The 20,136-nt window shown below is 39.0% G+C and overlaps 2 protein-coding genes across 2 annotated transcripts in view; one reads left to right on the top strand and one right to left on the bottom strand.

The window, feature by feature from the left end:
• KCTD9 (potassium channel tetramerization domain containing 9) overlaps positions 1-2,193 on the bottom strand; it is a 56,046-nt gene extending 53,853 nt beyond the window's left edge. The window contains exon 1 of the mRNA XM_004454246.4: positions 1,915-2,193. Within this exon, the coding sequence (XP_004454303.2) occupies positions 1,915-1,962 (48 nt within the window). The 5' untranslated portion in view covers positions 1,963-2,193. The remainder of the gene's footprint in view (positions 1-1,914) is intronic.
• A 544-nt stretch (positions 2,194-2,737) lies between these two features.
• The window catches only part of CDCA2 (cell division cycle associated 2), a 54,555-nt gene continuing 37,156 nt past the window's right edge, over positions 2,738-20,136 (top strand). The window contains exons 1-10 of the mRNA XM_058287834.2: positions 2,738-3,300; positions 3,773-3,833; positions 3,933-4,106; positions 5,239-5,393; positions 8,983-9,133; positions 9,909-10,117; positions 11,567-11,651; positions 14,969-15,192; positions 17,463-17,547; positions 18,000-18,244. Of these exons, the coding sequence (XP_058143817.1) occupies positions 3,773-3,833; positions 3,933-4,106; positions 5,239-5,393; positions 8,983-9,133; positions 9,909-10,117; positions 11,567-11,651; positions 14,969-15,192; positions 17,463-17,547; positions 18,000-18,244 (1,389 nt within the window). The 5' untranslated portion in view covers positions 2,738-3,300. The remainder of the gene's footprint in view (positions 3,301-3,772; positions 3,834-3,932; positions 4,107-5,238; positions 5,394-8,982; positions 9,134-9,908; positions 10,118-11,566; positions 11,652-14,968; positions 15,193-17,462; positions 17,548-17,999; positions 18,245-20,136) is intronic.

The following is a 20,136-nucleotide window of genomic DNA, read 5'->3' as shown; positions in this document are numbered from 1 at the left end:
CTATCTATCTATCTATCTATCTATCTATCTATCTGTCTATCTACGTACCTACCTACCTACCTATCTAGGCTGTAATGTGTTATTCTGCACGCTTTTGTCAAATAAGAGTAACATAATTTATTAATCACCTGAAAGGAAAAGAGAGGAGACACTGACAACTTTGGCTATTTGGAGAAAAGATTTCTTAGAGTAGTAAGATATAACATAGCTTATTTTTAATGTTGAATCCTACTGGTAATCTCCAGTTTATATTTGTATAATCTTTGTAATATAAACATTTATTTTTAATTATTCCAGATGCATTTTCCCAGTCTTCTGAGAGTCTTCAGTAAAATATTTTTAAAGTAAATAAAAATTTAAATCTGAAAATCTAACCTAGTAAAAACTAAATAGCTTTTAAACATCTTTATTAAAAATAATATGAAAGACTAACTCAACCAATCTTTGACAATCATAAAATTCAGTGGTTTTTGAAGAGATTTAGAGCACAGTTAAATATTTATGACCAGAATAGCTTGGCTTTCATGGAGTAACATAGCAGAGATGTTAGATTTTTAAAAAGGTCAAATAGAGGTCTATTTTGAGACCATATTACAATTGTAACTTTGGATATATTAAATTTTTCTTCCAGGACAATATAAATTAGACTATAGCAGTAGTTAACCACAAAACAGGTAGAAAAAAAGCTAATAATGACCAGAAATAATGTATATTTTGGGAAGCATATTTTGAGTCAGGATTTATGAAAATTCAGGAACTTAAATTTATGCCAATTCTGTATTTATATGAGTATTAAATCCAGAAGACCAGAAGAATAAAAAATTACAGTCAACAAACCACAGTGGTTCAAGTTTTTAGAGCTCGTTTACTTAAAACTGCAGGGTCATTGGAAAGCCATTTTTCATACTACTGCACAATTTCACTATTTAAAAATTCACAATGTTTCCAGAATATGCAGGAAGCAAAGTATTCTAGTAAATAATTCAGTGAGACCAACTCACATCTACCTTAGAATCTAAGGCTACGCTACTTCTCCACATCACTTAGCCACACAATACATGCCTGCCTTGAACAGTCAAATTTTCCAAAGCGGCTGAACAACTTTCATGGGTGGGGCAAGAGGCTGAGAAGCAACAGGATTAAATTTGGCTTGCACTAGCGTTGGAAAAATATTTAGTACCACACCCTCTATAAAGGCCTAACACAGCAAATCAGTCCATTTTGGTCGACTGGCACAGTTCTCAAAGTAACTAAAGAAAGCAAAATAATATAACGAGTACAGAAGTTTGACGGCGGCGGGACTAGGGGGATTGGAGCGCCAAAATGAGATGGATAAAACCATCAAGATAATGTCCCAATTTTCAATCCTCTTTTCTACGCAGGATAGAATAATATTTTATTTAGTCGGATAGTTTGTTTTGACCTGCTCAATTTTACCTGACTTAGTACGATCACTTTCTCGAGCAGACCATTACTCAGCACCAAGTGGAAACAACGCCCTCGGCAGCCCGTGGACTAGGGCTGGGGGCAGTGGCGTCTCGGGCAAGGTGGGAGCAGGAGCGTCCGCACCGAGCGCTCAGGTAACTGTGGCCCTTCCCACACCCTCGGTCCCCACCATTCTCCGGGATTCACAGCCTGGATTTGAGAACGTTTAAGCACAAGCCTGACCTGACCTGGTCCCCGGGGTGCTGAGAAGGTGAAGGGCAGGCCCGGGGGTGGGAAGGCCTCGGGGAGGCGATTTCTCCTCCCGGTCGTCCCCCACCGCCGCCCCGGGAGCACGCCCACCTCCCAGCCCCTCTACTCAACTTCAGCCCTTCGCCCTCCGGCTCCTGTCTGCCGTGGGAGCCCGGTCCGTCCTCCGCTGCCCTCGCCGCCCACAGCCGGCCCCGCCTCGCCTCCTCCCGACCCCCTTACCTTTCCATTCTTGGGGCTGCCGTTAAGGAACAGGGTCACCCGCCTCATCGCGCTGCCCCCACAGGGTCCTGAGTGAGCCGCCACCCTCCCACCTTTTCCTCCTCCCACCTTTTTCTCCTCCCGCCCTTCCCCGCCCTCCACCCACTCGAACTCTCCTCCCTTCGCCACCTTCCTTCTCTTACTCACAGACACACACACTCTCTCTCCGTCCCACACCCCAGGGTTGGCCAGTCCTCCTTCCCACCCCGCCCCTGCGCACCTCAGCCTGCCTGGGGCCCTTCCCCCACTCCCCTAGATGGACTCTAACCTTTGCCAATCGCAGCGCAGGGCCGGCTACAGTTCTGCCAATCACCGCCTTGCACTGGGTGGCTCACACCCAATACGAGGTGGAGGGAGGGAAGAAAGACGGGAAGAGATATAAGCCAATTAGAGCAGAACCGGGAGCCGAACAGAGGCGCGAAGCACTTCGGAGCAGGCGCAAACCCAATAATAGGAAGCGCGAGAAAAGCTTATTTGCATACGGAGGTGGGGCTTGGAGGGAAGGAGGTGGAGCGCTAGGAGAGATCTACACCCGTCAGCGTCTCCCCTCTTTGCCCCGCCCACTCACCCAACCCGCAAAGGAAACGGCTGCCGAGGGAATGGCTGATTGGGTGAGAGCCAACCTGTCGTTGTGTCATGATTGGTCCAATGACTCTTTTCGAAGTTTGCAGCATCCAATCGAAAGGTGGGAGGCGAGGTTAGACGATAACCGATGGATTAGTCCGCGAGACTGTTCCAGAAAGTAGTCCCTGCGGACACAGGCTAAAAACTGATGTCCCCTGCCAGTGGCTCACTCGCAGCTCATGGTGGCGTCTCTCCAGGTCCAGCGAGCTACTCCTCTTCCCGAGACAGAGGACCTCGAGGCTTGGGAGAGTTCGTGGCGCGAGTGGACACGTGCGGGTGGCTACGGCGGAGAGATTCGTCAGGCAAAGCTCCGACGTCGCGGAGGCGGAGTTGGCGATTTGAATCGAGCGGCGGGCCCCGCGGCGGTGGCTGGGACCGGGTGGTTGGAGTGCGGCTGTGCGCAGGTCGCGGCAGCGCGCAGGTCGCGGCAGCCTGCGGCCGGAGGCGTCCGGTGGCGACCAGCCGGCGAGGAAAGCCGAGAGGCAGCGGTTTGCGCGTCGCTGCGTTTGCCCCCTGGCCGCTGGCTTTAGCGGCAACAGTTGCTTTTTCAGACGAAACCTCGGGCCGTCAGAGCCGAGGTCCCGAAGGCACCGTAGCCTCGAAGCATAGAAAGGGACACCGTACCCGGCCCTCATCCGGGTTTTGCTGACTTCGACCCTCGTCTGCCGCTGAGATTTCAAAATAAGCCGAAGCGGGAAGAGATCGAAGTTACGAGAGTGGAAGGTAGGCTAGTGTCCTGATTTGAATTTCAAATGCAGCGGAACAGTGCTATTTCTTTAGGGTATCTCCCAGAAGTTTGTTCATTTTATCCGAGATAGTGGTCCTGATGAAACTTTCTCTGTATCACTTGGGATGCCCTTTAAAATCCACATTCCTAAGTCCCATCCAGACCTATTGAACAAGAATTTCTGGGAATCCACAAAGCTGCATCCTTAACAGGTACCCGGATGATGCAGATGTTCGCTACGTTCACATCTGAACAATCCAGATGTTGAAAAGCCGTGGCTTTTGTAGTATGGGGTCTGCTTTGTTTCATCGAGCACAGCAGTTACCCCCATTTCTATCTCCTTAATTTCAGCTCCAAAAGCACTCTTTGATCCCTCTTTTCATACCAGTATAGACTGTATTAGAATTCAGTCTTGAACGAGCATTTTGATCTAATCACGTTATGTTTTGGGGTGGGGCTCTTTTTTAGATGGATACCAATTCCAAAGGCAAGGAATCTGAAACCAAGGAGTCTGCTATTATCAGTGCTGGTATGTAATGATTTGTTTCGTCCTTGGGAAATTTAAGGTTTAGGTATTTTTCTTGACAGTGATGTTTAACCTGTAGGATTATATTGCTGTTGGTTTCAGAAAATACTTCTTTCGTTTTTGGAAATGGGAAGCTTATAACGCCTCAGAAGAGTGAAGCAAAAGTGACTTCTAATCTCTGCATACCAGATACATTTAAATCACCTTTGAACTTTTCTGCAGTAACTGTAGAGCAATTGGGAATTACACCTGAAAGTTTTATTAAGAACTCTTCAGGTGAGAGAAGTTGTCATACTAATACAATGCTTTTAAAGTTTTAAAAATAACCAATATAATTCAATTGTATTTATGTACCTTTGTCTATACTCTTACTTTACCCATGTGAATTCCTTGACTTGGCATGCTCACTTGCTCAAGGAAACTTCTGTGTACCCCCGCACAGTACATCTAGCATTGCAGGATGCCAGGGCACCTACCATAATCTTCCTCACATTTGTGCCCCATGCCAATATGGGAAAAGAAGATGCATGTGAATCACTTTTTGACCTGACACATGAGGATGCAGGAGGGTGTATGCTGTATATAGTAGTACATTTTATATTCACAAATGCCAGAAATCGGATAAAGTTGGAGCACGATTTAAAAATCTGAAAGGCTGGGGTGCACTTTTTGAAAATCACAAACAGAAAATTAGCTCTGGGGCTAATCTCCTTCAGTGAGTAGAAGTTCACAATGAAGTCTAATTTAGATTGAGAAGAAATTGGGAATAAAATTGTTTTGGAGAACAGCGTTTAAAAATGGATGATAATGGGGAACTTGAAAGTCAAAGTGCACTAGTCTAGGCAATATATGATTGAAACAAGGCCAAGGTGGCATGCCTTTCTATGTGCCCTTAGACCTTTAAGGAGCTAGATTCATTTTGTGTGCTTAGGTGTATGGCCAGAATTCAGGGTAGTGTGCTTTCAGCACTAACAGACTCAAAATTATTTGGAACGTAAGTGAGTAGTACCTTCATATGCCTAGGTACAGGTCCTTCCCTTTTAATCCTGGGGGATAAGACTGACTAATTTAGAAAAAGAGAATTCCTTTGCCAAAAATAAGCCATTGTTCACCTCTGTGTACAGGAAATAAGGAACAGAAGTGAAAACCATTGATTAAAATGTGGTCATGTAATCCTTCAACAACTACTCCATAAATGCTTTCTGTGTGTCTGCAGTATGGAATACATCAGTGGACAAAACAAAGATCCTTATCCAATTGATCATATATCAACAACTTTGCCAGTAATTCTCTGGATCATGTGTTTATCATGTTTTCTTTATCAATCTTGTCCACTTTAGGACTGTAGGGCACAATTATTGATGATCGCCTTGTTTTGTTCTATGTTTAAAGAGAGTTTTCATTACAGGAAAGGCATCATCCCACCTTAAAAAATCCAGACGACGTTCTGCAGTTGGTGCTCGGGGCTCTCCTGAAACAAACCATCTGATTTGTTTCATTGCTCAGCAGCGGAATTTAAAGAATGCTGACAAATCTCCTTTGGCACAGAATTCCCCTTTTCAGGTATGATTTTCCTAGTTCTGTCATACATTCTTCTAGGGAGAATGTTTTGCTCTTTTACAGTTTTTGTGCAATGTTTTTTCTGCCTTCTAATGTATCTCATCATCTGTTTTGGATCTGCAATGATAATATTTTCTATCTTACAGAGAATGTGCAATTAGTATAAATTTTGATATCATCCATTGATATATCAGAGTATGTGTTGCTGGATAGAAATGGCTTTCCAGAGGCGCTTTCTACTTTATTCTGCAAAATTTTTTCTGCCTAATGTCTGTTTCTTTAATGAGATGAGGCAGTGTCTTCCAATCTTTTTCTTTTAATATTTTGTCTCTAAGTGTCTAATTTTTAATGACTACCGTGATTTGGAATGTAGAGGCAACAGTCATCCCAGGACAGATTTGGGACAGCCTTGTCGAAGGGAGCAAATTGTTTGTCTGCTGATGGGGACGTATTTAAATATTTTTTCTAATTCTTATCAAAATGTGTATTCTTAAAAAGGTGTATTGCATAAGCTTATGAAAAACACAAGACCAGTTTACCCTTCCTGAAGGACAACTCTTGTCTATTGTATTTTTTTGGTAGGGGCCTTCCTTTTTTTTTTTTTTGGGAAGTACTGGGTGATCGAACCAGGGTCCTCTTATATGAGAGGCAGGCACTCAGCCACTGAACTACATCCCCTCCCCTCCTATTTTTTTTTTTAAGATTTATTTTTTTATTTCTCTCCCCTTCCCCCCCATTGTCTGCTCTCTGTGTCTATTCGCTGTGTGCTCTTCTGCATCCACTTGCATTATCAGGTGGCCCTGGGAAACTGCATCTCTTTTTTGTTGCATCATCTTGCTGGTCGGCTCTCCATATGTACGGTGCCACTCCTGGGCAGTGTGTGCTTTTTTTCATGCGGGGCAGCTCTTCTTGTGGAGCTCACTCCTTGCGTGTGGGGCAGCCCTACACGGGGGGCGCCTCTGTGTGGCGTGGTACTCCCTGAGCTCTGCAGCACTGTGCATGCGTCAGCTTACCACACGTGTCAGGAGGCCCTAGGTATCAAACTCTGGACCCTCCATATGGTAGACGAATGCTTTATCAGTTAAGCCATGTCCGCTTTATCCCCTCCTATTTTAAAAGAGCATGCTTACGTTGCCACTCTTTTATTTTTCAATTTTAGACATTATTCATGAGGCTATATAGTGTAGTGGATATTAAAGTTAGTTGTAGACCTTTGGGGATCCCTGGTTCCCTTTCAACAGGTTTATGAAGTCAAAACATTTTTGTACTAATACTAAGATATTACTGTTATTTGCTTTTTTTTTTCTCTCTCTTGATATTTGCTCTCATGGTACAAAAGCAATGGTGGGTAAAACTGCTGATACCTTGGCACAAATAAAGCAGTGGCACTAAGTTGTCACTTTATTTACTGCTGTGCATCCACAGTAATAATGATAATGTTAAAACCATTTTCACTTAAGAATTGTCTTTGATAAAGCAATAAAAGTTATACATTTTATTAAACCTGAATTTTAAGTATTGTAGATGATGAAATAGGAAGTTTCCTTAAAACACTTCAGAAGTACATATAGAAGTATGATGGATGATTGAGGAAAATCATGAGATTGTTTAAGCTGTGAGCTGGAATAGATACTTTTATTTCATAGAACATCATTTTTACTTGAAATTCAGATTTGAGAATTAGACATTTTCTTAAAAGTGAACAAAGTGAACCTGCCACTTGAAGGAAAAAAATTGAAATGTTTCTTACTAATGATAAAATTTGACTTTTCAAAAATTGGAATAGTGGCAAACTTGTCTCTCTCACTGTGAGCTTGACTCCTTCCCAGCAGTCAGATTTTTATGATAGATCAGTGGGGATATTAATCAATGTGATGTTTTGATAGTGCCTTATAAGATATGTCAACATTTAGAAAATATATAACTCATTGAATCAGTATTGTACAAATGACTAATGTATGATGTTACAAAATCTACAAGGGTAAGGGATACCCTCAATTTGCAAAATAGACCATTGGATTTTAATATAACTCAATGCAAGAAGTTCATTAATATGACTTCAAATTTGATGTCACAACTAATTTTTAAGACATTCTGGTTTAGTCTTGGTGTAATATTAAAGATGAATATCCACAGTTCTGAAAAGACTTAAAATACTCCTTTTAATAAGACATAACTGTGATGGTTTCTTGAGGGCGGAGAGGAGGTCGAGACTCCTTGAGGCAAGGCTGGAGATTGGGTAGTGCAGGCCTGAGGTTGGGTGGTACCCTCCTCCTCAGGGTAGGCTGGAGGTTGGGTGATGCAAGCTTGCCATTGAGTGGTCTCCTCAGGGCAGACCATTACAGATTAATCTGACATTGGGTGGACTCCTCAGGGCAGACCATTACAGGTAAACCTGGCAAAGTCTCAGCTGAGTGTAGGGTTTCAATGTGTCCACCACTATCATCATCAACCCATATGTCTCCCTCCCAATCCTCAGGGTTCCACTCCTTTCCAGTCAGTGTTCTCAGTTTAATAGCAGATCACCCTATAAGGTTGAGATTTTAGTTTCTCTTGTAACTCTGCTACTCATACAATGAGACTCTGAGTCTGGTTTTCAGAGATCTCAAGTCTCCGGCTGCACAAAACAAGATTTACTTTCAGAGCACACATAGAAACTTTCACATCATTCATGCAGTACTTAGGTTTCATGCTGAAAAAAACAAAAAAGTTTCATGCTGCATCTAAGTTGCAAATTTGAAGCCTTTAACCCTTTCTTTTATGACTGTGTGTAGCATATTTAGGAATAGCCAGCCAACATCATTTTACCTTTTAACTCCACAAAATTCTGTAAAAGTGTTAAAAAACACTCTCATCCAGATCCTTGGAACATGGAAATTGTATCCAGTGGTGATATATTGCTTATTTTCATTGCCAACTTATATCATGAACTGTCAGTGACCTCTTGATTATTGAAGAGAGAGTCTTTAGTGCCCTTGAATCTAATCAGAGTAAAGAACCTATTGTAAAAATCCCAGAACCAATTCAGAAATCCCATTTTTAAGATTCTGTTTCTCAAGAACTACTCTCAATACCAAAATAGGGAAACAGAATTGACAGGAAGTATCTGTAAATAGTGTGAGATTTTATAAAATTGTTTCACACAACCATGATAATGCACAAGTCCAAATTCCATAGAGCAGGCTCCAGGGGTTCCAGTGAAGGTCTTTGATTAATTCCTCAAAAGACGCTGGCTGTCTGAAGTAGAGATGGGAATTTTCTCTCTGAAATGCTGAAATCACTTCTCCTTCTAAGGCCTTCAACTGGTTGGATGAGATGTCACTCGTTGCTGACGGCAGTCTCCTCAGTTGATTGTAGATGTAATCAGCCATCTAAGTAATCAACTCACTGATGATTAAAGTCAATGAAATGCCCTTGTATTACTATTAGCCCAGTGCTTGCATGACCAAACAACTGGGCATCATTACCCTCTGATCTTCAAAAAGCCTTTGTGTATCAAGTTTTGGATTCAATAGATATAGTCTATACCTAGAATACAGAAACTATGTTTGATTTGGCTTATAATACTCCCTGTGTCTTTCTACTTTAACAGGGCAGCCCAGTATTACACCGAAATGCTAATTCATTGAAAGAGCGAATATCTGCCTTCCAATCAGCTTTTCACTCCATAAGGGAAAACAAGAAAATGGCTGACTGTCCTGAATCCTCAGAGACAGAAAGAGAGGTCGAGTCAACAGACTTCAGTGAGTATAAAATATTCAATCAATTTTGACTTTGGTCTTTATGTAGACAAACTTCTAAGATTAAAAAGATTTAATTTCACAGTACGAGAGCAAATCTTTTTAGAGCAGGGTTTGCAAATTAGTTGTATAATTTGTTTTTAAATGGTGCCTAACATTTATGTTTCATATAAAAGTCTGGATTTTTGGTTTCTCTTAGGAAAAAAACTAATACTTGACATTCCCATGTGGTGATGATTACATTTAAAGTTTTAAAATGTTGGACCAGTTAGCTTGTTTCAGCTTTAGAATTCGGCATATAGCAAATTTGAGTTTATAACCCTTGATTTTTTTTTTTGAGGAGCTGGGTTGGGGATTGAACCTGCAGCCTCATATATATGAAGCTGGTGCTCAACCACTGAGCCACATCAGCTCCCCTGAGTTGATTTTTCCATTTGTTTGCTTGTTGTGTGTTTTTGTTGTTTTTGAGAGGGATCAGGAACCGAACCCAGGACCTCCCATGAGCGACATCTGCTCCCAACCTTTGATTTTTAGGTATATATGTTTGCACATGTTAAAGTCTGGAAAACAAGTCTAATAATTTAAATTTGTTATCAAAAAATTTTTATTTTTTTTTAAATAGTTGTTTTCTTGCCTTCCAGTGAGATGTTCCTTTCTGAATTTAAAAAAATAGATTTTTTTCATTGATAGAGTATTTAGACTCGAGCTCTAATTTTTACTAAAATTATATTTTAAAGTAAAATATTTATGCCTGTGTTATTTTGTTTTGTGTATATAGCCAAAAAAGAAGGTCCTACGGAGTGTCGACAGTCTGGGTCCCCTGTGAAGTTACCATCCAAACAATGGAGAATATCCTATCAGAGCAACTCTAGTGAAAATCTAACTGATGCTGAAAGAAAAGTAATTGATCTCCAGAAATTCAATAATAATACTTCTCCCGATATAGATGGAGCATGTACTGTTGAAACTTCTGCTGATCTTTCTGAGGTAATTCATTTCCTTGAAACAGGAAAATGAAGCTGTGGTTTTCTACATGGGCAGCTTTAAGACTGTCACAACCCCTTTTCAGTTATAGTTCCTTATACTGCTATACTGTAGCTGAGGTTGTAAATTACATGTATATATGTCTATTTCCTGCATTTTAATTGTTTTGTTATTGTTTTTTTTTGTTATTAGAAACGGTTTCGATATGTTGCTTTTGGCTGCTGACCTTATGAACACTGCATGCCAGGTGTCATTGTGGATACTGTGTGTACTGTAGTCAGCAAGTCATTTGCTCTTGAGGAGCTTTTTGTCTGTTGGAGTAAGCAGACCTATAAACATATAATTTAAGCCAGATAAAAATTACATATGGGATGTGCTCGGGTCTGGGGGATCTTGTTCTTCTGACTTGCTGCCTCTAACTGCTGAAATAATGACTATGAAGCAGGCTTTTATACAGTTAATTTCTCCTTTGCGCTGCTCATTCTTTTTGGTTGCTTATAACTACTTAAAGCTTGTCAAGATTATCAAAAGGTCATAACCAATTTGAATTTTACAAAAGTAGGAAATAATACTATTGAAGATCCTTAACTTTCACTGACAGTGTAAACAGAGAGCTTATTTTCTCATGATTGACTTTTCCTGCTTCATACTGCTAATCCAGGTTTAATACATTAGGTTCCTGTTACTCCAGTGAGAGGATGCACTTATCATTATAAGTTTGAACTTTTTTTCAGTGCCTTCTCTGTCATGTAGATCCAGTTAAATGTCCTGTTGTTTTATTTGGACTCATATAAGAATTAATAGTCACTAAAGATTATTCAGTTAGGTGGGTTTCAATTGTATCTCCAAGTCAACTGTAATCTGTTCCCTTTGCTTTTTCAGGTTAATATAAAATCATCTTCTAATAGAAACACCAGTAATTGTTTCTTTATCAGAACTTTAATTGCTTGGACACAAGCCATGATTTAGAAATGACTTCCAAATTAATATTAATGTGCTTCTCCTGGCCATTAGTGTTTTTCCTATCCTAGCTATTGTGTCGTTTGTTGTTTGATTAGTGTTATATAACACTTTTCTTTACTTTGGACAACTTCTTCTTTAGAAGGATTGTAGTTAACATTTTTATAGACTTGAAGCAATATGGCAACAAAACATGTCCTTTAAACTTTTCTAAGGTAACTGAAAATTGTTTTATGGAATGGTTAGGATATATTAATAATTAGAATGAATATTCTTGTTAAATTCCTATATATTTTTATAAGAGTTAGCCAGATAAGGAAGGTAATTGATAGACTGAACGCCAGATTTCCAGATAATCAGTAATGCTTATTCAAAACCTTTAAAGGTATCATTAATACTATAAGTAATTCAGTGCTGTTAATAAAGTAAATAAAACAAATAATTGTAATAAAATGTTATTACTTCTTTACCCTTTAAATTTTTTCCCCCAAGAAATCTTTTGGACCTGGTTTAGCAGATTCTGGATGTTTAACTGAAGAATCTATTCCACTTTTACATCTTACAGAGGCTTCAAATGGTAAGTATTTAATTTTTCTTTAGTACATGTGCCAATTCTGCCTTCCATTCAGTAGACATTTGTGGTTCTATCTATATGCTAAAATTTAAAAAAAACTAAAATGAATAAAAGCTCCCTAATTTTTAGGATCTCATGACTTAGAATTGTTTTAGAATTCTTGTTATGTGAGAGATGGCATTTTCATATTTGAACTACCAGTAAAAATAAGCGAACTATTTCCAAGCTGATAGGATCTATTATGAAGAATAGGCCCGATAAACATATTAACAAATGTATTTTGTTTTCTGATCTAAGGCCAGCCACTTCACTATGGGCTAATTCTCATTACCTCATTCCTCTCCAAGGGCTGTTGGTCCTTACATCTGAATTTCCTCCTCTCTTTTCTATAGTGTTACCTGTTCCTATCAATATATAATATATAGTATCCCATCCTAAACTTTCCCTTAACCCAGGATTTCCTTCCAACCATAATTCCATTTCTTTGCATTCCTATATAGCAAAATTCCTTTGAAGAACAGGCTTGTGCTCTGTCTCCTTGCCTTCTATTCTTTCTTGAACTAGCATTAAATAAAACTTGGTAACCAACACCCTCCTCATTGTCATCCCAGTGGTTAATCTCAATATATTCCTCTCCTTGATGATTCAGCCACATTACAGGCAGAGTGATCATGCCCTCCTGTGAGAAACATTTTCTTCCCTGGACTTTGGGACATTGTTCTCTCCTGTTTTCCCCTTTATCATTGACTGTCTCTTCTTTGTCTGTTTTCCTTGTTCTTCCTCTTCCTTCCTGATCTTAAAATGTTTGAATGCCCCAAGGCTCAGTGCTTTAACCTTTTTTCTGTCTATACTCACTGCATAGGCGATTTTACACATTCTCATAACTTTAAATATCATCTATATGCTGTTGACTCTTAAATTTAAATATCTGTCCTTGGCCTCTGGCCTAACTCTAAACTTCAATCCCTTTTTGGTCTTCACTTGGATGTACAATAAACATCTCAAACTTATTATCCAACCAGGTTTTGATTTTCTTTTCCTTCCCCAACCTGCTCCTATCTGTTTTTTTCATCTCAATATCATTCACCTAATTCATCTAATGATATTGTCATTCACCTAATTGCTTGTGCCAGAAACCTTGAAGTTACGTTGACTCTTTTTTTGAAATTAAACTTTCAATACCATTAACAAATGTTGTTGGCTCGCCTTTTAAAATATATCAGATGTCTAACCACTTCTCACCACTGCTATCAATATATCTAGTCTGTCTCTTGGCTGGATTGTTTTGCTTATCCTCTTAACTCATTTCCTTGCTTCCATTCTTGTCCCACCCAACCATACCCACCCCTTATAGTCACCTAACAGTAGCAGGAATAATTCTTTCAAAATGTAAGTCACACTGTGTCACTCTCCTCAGTATCCTTCATTGGCTTTCCATTACACTTTCAGTATCCAATGTCCATACTATTTCTACTAGACCTTGCATGTTTCAAGTCATAAGCCATTACTTTAAGCGTTTTTTAGCTCTTTTCTCCTTGTTCACTCTGTTCCCCTCATACTGGCCTTGCTGTATCTCTGATAAGCCATCTACCTCAGGTCTTTACACTTGACTTCTCTCTGCATGTAATGCTCTTTCCTGGGTCTGTGCGTAGCTTGCTTCCTTACTTAATTCAGATGTCTGCTCAGGAACCTGTCCCTGACTACACAAAAAAAGTAACACCTCCTCTCCCATCTTACTGTGCCATATGCCTTCATCTGTGCATTATTTTCCTTAGTAGCATGCATTACTACTTTATGTGTGCATGTGTATGTATACATGTATATTTTTAAACTTTTTATTTTGAGGTAATTTAGATTCACGTGCAGTTGTAAAAAAATAATAATAATATAGAGAGATCCCGTATACGCCGCACCCGGTTTTCCCCAGTATTAAATCTTGAATGTGTCACAGTCAGGTAATTGACTTTGGTATAGCATATCAACTTTTTTCATATTCACCAGTTTTGCATGCACTCATTTATGTGTGTATTTCATTCCATGCAATTTTATCACAAGTCTAGATTCATGTGCCCACACCACAGTTAATATACAGAACACTTCCATCACAAGGTTCCTTCATGCTATCCCTTTATTGTCTCATATCTACTTCTCTCCTTCCCCATCTCTTGTTGGTGTTGGTATATTTTATATTGTCTCTTTGTTCCATGAAGGTAGGGGAGCTTTTGTGTGTTTTTTCCACAATTGGATCTCTAATACCTAGACAAGTGCCTGTTACTTAATAGGTACTTGATACATATTTATTAAATGAATCACCAGTCATTAGGCAAAATTTTCTCTTTTGTGAGGAAGGAAGAATATTTTGGTGGAAAAACTTGCCTCGTTTTTATTTTTATTTTATTTTTCAAAGATTTGTTTATTTTATTTATTTCTCCCCCCTTCACCCCCCCCCGCCCCAGTTGTCTGTTTTCTGTGTCTATTTGCTGCGTGTTCTTCTTTGTCCACTTCTGTTGTTGTCAGCAGCATGGGAAACTGTGTTTCTTTTTGTTGCGTCATCTTGTTGTGTCAGCTCTCCGTGTGTGTGGTGCCATTCCTGGGCAGACTGCACTTTCTTTTGCGCTGGGCGGCTTTCCTTACAGGGCGCACTCCTTGCGCATGGGGCTCCCCTACATGGGGACACCCCTGCGTTGCAGGGCACTCCTCGAGCGCATCAGCACCGTGTGTGGGCCAGCTCCACATGGGTCAAGGAGGCCCGGGGTTTGAACCACGGACCTCCCATGTGGTAGACAGATGCCCTAACCACTGGGCCAAGTCCACTTCCTGCCTTGTTTTTAGATAATACAGTATATTCGTTTTTTTATTTGATATTCTTTCTCTTTACTGCTCCTGTTTTCTCCCCTCGCCATCTTACATGCTGAAATGCCTCTGGCTCCAGCAATAAAATTGGCCCTTATTCATTAGCTCTCAACTCAGGGTAGTTTTATGATAAAAGTAATAGGTTTTATAAGCAAAGAGACAAATAGTTTGTAGCTGATACACTGATGCCTTCTTACCATTGTTAACCCAGGTTTCCATGGGATGCAAAACTTCTTACTTACCTCTACCCTCAGAAGTTAGATTTGAATTTAAGAAGGTGAACAATGCCACTTTTCTATCTTCTTTTTATATTTTGAATGAAATCCCAGCTATTACTTCCTAAGCAAGATATATCAGGGTTGAATTTCTTTAGTAGCATATTATCTTTGCAGATACATAGCATTTTTCATCTAGAACAGTCAGACTTGGAAATCTTCTGCCTTTCGTTTTGCCTCTTTATTTTAAAGGAATTAAGGTTGCTGGCTCTGTAGGGGGAAAAGGATCAAGCGATGCTGTTTCCCAGAAAACTGTGTTGGGAGACAAATTCACAGAAGTGAGCACAGACACAGTTCATGAAGTCAAGTCCCCAGTTTTTCCAATGTGCAAGAGGGACGTCCAGTCCACTGAGTCCTTTGTTCCTCGTTCTGTACTGAAGAAACCCTCTGTTAAGCCGTTTCTGGAAAGCTTACAGGTAAGTATAGAGTTATATTTCCTAAAGAAAATTGAATAAAAATCCGTTTTGGTTCAAAACAATACCTCTGAAATGTTATATGTCATACTGGTTTTAAATTAAATGCTGAGAAACGAATGTGGCTCAAGTGATTAGGCTCCTGCCTCCCATACGGGAGGTCTGTGGTTCAGTTCCTGGTGCCTCCTAAAGAAGACAGCGAGCTAGTGCAAAAGGTGGGCACAGCAAGCTGACAAAAGATGATGCAACAAGAGACAGAAGAGGAAAAACATAACGAGACACCCAACAAAACAAGGAACGTAGGTGGCTTAAGCCATTAGGCACCCACCTCTCACATTGGAAGTCCTGGGTTCACTTCCTGGTGCTTCCTAAAAGAGACAGAAAGAAGACAAACAGACACAGCAAGTACAAACATCGAGGGGATGGGGAGAGATAAATAAAATAAATCTTAAAAAAAAAAATTAAATGCCTCATCCTAATTTTTTCCTCCCCATTTCTCATTTATACCTCTGTGTGGAGTTTTTGTTTCTTTCTGCACCTTCTGTATATAATATGCAAAATTTAATATAATTAGACAATAGTTTATAAAGCATTCATAACAGATTGTGCCAATATGTTATATATTTCCACCCAAAGTATTTGATCTTAGAAATAACTCTTACATAGGCATGCTTTTTTCTCTAAACTCAGTTAGTATGAGAAAAGAGTACATTGATAAGATCTATTTGACCTTTCTGGTATATCTTGTACTTTAACTCAGTCCTTGTAGTAGTTCTCCAAGAAAGGCTTTAACCCATTTCATTTAAATTTAGAGGCTGTTAAATGAACCTGGATAGGTCTAATGTTAAAATCTATGACATCAGATACAGACTTTGGAGTCAAAGTACCTGGTGTCAACAGCTGGGCTAATTAACTTTTTTGTGCTTTGGTTTCCTTATTTATAATAGGAGCTATTAGCAACTATCTTTTAGGGTAATTTGAGCATTAGTATGAAATTAGCACCAATTCATGGCACATGAGAAGTACAATTTTATCTAATTCGTAAACTTTTTAACATACAAGTATGGCTACAAATCTGTTTCAAAAGCCAAACTGACTTAGATTATCTTTCATCTATATGGATAGTGAATGGTCAATTGTCATCAATATCTTAGTGATCCATGTAACTCTTACTGATTAACAATATTACATAGCAAACATTCACATACTACCACTGGAATCATAAAAGGTAATGATATTTTTCTTAAGCTAGCCAAAGTGTGTAGTTGTATGAAATTTGAGTTGTTCGCTAACCTTTGTTGTTGTTTTAATCAAAAATAAATGTCAAACTAAACATGAATTTTGTTTTATAAGTTAACTTAGTTTGCAAATAGTGGTGTGTACATTTTCCTAGTCAGGGAAATGAATTGACTTGGACGTTAGTTGATTATGGGCAGAACTTAAGGGTAGTTGTTTGGGGGCAGGGCTGTTTCTTAGAGAAGGTGCTATTCTTGGACTAGGTGTAATGAAGAAAATAGTAGCTATAGAGAACCCCTGGTTAGGGGTTTAGGTTGAGGCTGAAGAAGTAGATGATTAAGAGGTGACTCTCATCAAGCCCACAGCCTTTGCTTTCTTCCACAGAGCTCCAGTGTCCCAGGTGTTTGGAGTTGCTCTGTCTTTTTTAGCAGGATTTACACTATCCCTTCCGTATTAACTTTCGTACTTGCTAACCTTCAATGGAAGCAGAGAGACAAATGCTGCCTTCTTTCCTCATTCCTTCATAAAAAATATAGTAATACACACAGCAAATTTAAATGCTTATCAAAGGTATAATTCCCATGTTTAAAAGACAGAACACCTTAGTATATAATTTGCCTATTTGCTCTTTCTCCTGTTTTAGTGTAATTATTATATCTCAGATCATTTATGTAGTCAACCTTGTCTGGAACCATACATAGTGCACCATAATTCTAGCCATACAATGTTTTCCTTAACTTCATTTGCCAGACCAAAGATGAGGGAATGAATTCTAGTGCATGTTTGTGGATTTCTGTTCTCTGATTTGGGCCTAGAATACGATTTACTAAAATACTATTAGACAACCCAATTTTACTTTATGGCTAAATTTAGGGTCTTCTAAAACAGCCAGAATAATTATGAATGTAAAAGTAATCTTCAATCCTGTAAGATTTTCCCTTGGGAGAAAAAATTCAAAATTGCCATTCTTAATGCCTTTCTCTCAATCTCTCAATGTGTGTGTATATGAAATTACTCATTGGTATTTATTTTGTTAGGAACACCGTGACAATCTCTGTGAAGAAGAGGCTAACCCAAACTTGATCTCAAATCTTGCAAAGTGTTACAAAGAACAAAAATCAGGTAAGATATTATTTATTTATTTTTAAGCCTCAGAATATCATTTTATTGTTAGAAAAAATCTTATATATATAGTACATGGAATTTTCAGCTGTCTGCTCATGCTTTGATGCTTGTGAAATTACATAAGCACGAACAGTTGGGAAGGATAGAATCTCTTTGGCAAGTCTCAGAACTTGCCATCTATCCACTTTTGCCTAATGGTGAAACTTGCAAAGGAAATATATAGTCGACATTTATGTACATTTAGGATAGTCATACAAAATTTATTTTAACACCTCTTAACCATATTTTAATTAGAAATACTGCTTATATTTTCCATTTTACATTTTCAGTACTAGTTAATATTTATTGTACAATAGTTGATTATAAATATGTTAAAAGGTTCTAGTATATGCCTTTTCAATAAGAAAGATAGCTTGATTTTCTAATGTATTCCCATTTCTTATTCATAGAAGATCAAGAAAATAGTAAAGTACTGGCTTTTCAAAATGTGAAGAAGAGGAAAAGAGTTACTTTTGGAGAGGACTTAAGTCCTGAAGTGTTTGATGAATCCTTACCAGCAAATACTCCGTTGCATAAAGGCGGAACACCTGTTTGTAAAAAAGATTTAAGTAGTATCGGTCCCATGCTGCTTGAGCAGTCACCAGTTCCTGATAAGTTGCCTCAGCCAAATTTTGATGACAAGGTGGAGGATCTTGTAAGTATGAAAAATGTGGAACTTCTGTTTATATTTTCGCCAATCCTTACCAATTTACTATGAGTGATAATTATAATTTTAAATCATGAAATGGCCTATACGATATACTATGGCATAAGTTCATTTATTTACCTAGACGTTTTTACTGGTTTTCTCCTTTAATAAGCACTACTTCCATGAATCCTTGTAAATAGAATATTTCACTGAACCTAAATGCTAGAGTTTGCAAGATGTTCATTGTTTTATACATCACTAAAAAACTGAAAATCAAACCGACACTCCATGACTGGTAAGATATATCTCAGGTTTCAGAGATAGTAAAAAGTGAAAGCGCAGCCATCTTAGAATTAACTTACTATATACTCCCTGTTTTCCCTCTAAAATTAATTTCACAAGTAGAATTAGTGGATTCAAGAATTTTAACATTTTCATGCTTTTGATATGATTTACTAAGTTACCATCCAGAAAATATGTACTAATTTGGACTCACAGTAATACGGTTCTATTTTTTTCCTTTGAAAACCCTGGGTATTAATTGTAAACTGTTTAAAAAGCTTAATAGGAGAAAAAGATGACTTGAAAACTTTTAGTTTATTAGTGAGGTCCAAACATTTTTTTCATATATTCATAGGCCATTTGGATTTCTTTTGAGAATTGCTTATTAATGTTCCTTAACCATTTTTCTTCTGGACAATCAGTCATTGTCTTTCTTGCTGTTAAACTTTGAAATAAGAAACTTTGCTTTCAGCCAAAAAGGAGCAACTCTCCTGCCTAAAACAACTTAAAAAACAGAGAAAATGTATGCAACAGTGATTCTCAGACATATAATACCTAGACACACTGGACAGTAATCCCCAAGAAATGAAGAACAAATGATGTGAGTCTTATGAACATCTCAACTTACTGCATGAAAAAAAAAAAAATTGCTGTGTAGATTGAATTTCCAGTCTCAGCACAGGAAGGAGGAATGTAGGTAGAGCCTGGCAGTCTTCCCAGGTTGCGAAGGTAGAGCTGGAAGTCTGGAGGTAAGCCAGAAAGGCTAAAGTCCACAGGGCAGAGTACTAGAGAGAAGACATCTGCACAGGGAGAGAGCACTGAAGATCTGCAAAGGGTCTCTATTGAGTTGTCAGCAGAGGACTGATTAACAATGAAATTAGAAACCCAACAAAAGCAGAATACATATTCTTCCTGTGTGCACATGAATTATTCCCCAGGATAAACCATTGTTAGGTCACAAAACAAGTTCCAATAAGTTAAAAAATATTGAAATTATACAAGGTATGTTCTCTGACCACATGAATGAAGGTAAAAATCAATAAAAAAAAAAAAAGAAGTGAAAAATTCACAAATATGTGGAAATTAAATAGTTTTCTCTTAAGTAACCAGTAGGTTAAAGAGGAATTCACAAACAAAATTAGGAAATACCTTGAGGTGAATGAAAATGAAAATGAAGATACCAAAACTTATAGGAAGCAGTGAAGGCAGTGCTGAGAGGAAAATTTATAGCTCCAAATGCTTACATTAAAAATGGGAGGAGAAAACGGACTTGGCCCAGTGGTTAGGGCGTCCGTCTACCACATGGGAGGTCCGCGGTTCCAACCCCGGGCCTCTTTGACCCGTGTGGAGCTGGCCCATGTGCAGTGCTGATGCGTACAAGGAGTGTCCTGCCACGTAGGGATGACCCCCGCATAGGGCAGCCCCACGCGCAAGGAATGCACCTGTAAGGAGAGCCACCCAGCGCGAAAGAAAGTGCAGCCTGCCCAGGAATGGTGCCACCCACACTTCCCGTGCCGCTGAGGACAACAGAAGCGGACCAAGAAACAAGACACAGCAAATGGACACAGAGAACAGACAACCGGGGGAGGGGGGGAATTAAATAAATAAAATAAATC

The sequence above is a fragment of the Dasypus novemcinctus genome, chromosome 25, assembly GCF_030445035.2.
Source record: "Dasypus novemcinctus isolate mDasNov1 chromosome 25, mDasNov1.1.hap2, whole genome shotgun sequence".
Classification (NCBI taxonomy): domain Eukaryota; kingdom Metazoa; phylum Chordata; class Mammalia; order Cingulata; family Dasypodidae; genus Dasypus; species Dasypus novemcinctus.
This window is presented reverse-complemented; position numbering and strand designations above follow the sequence as displayed.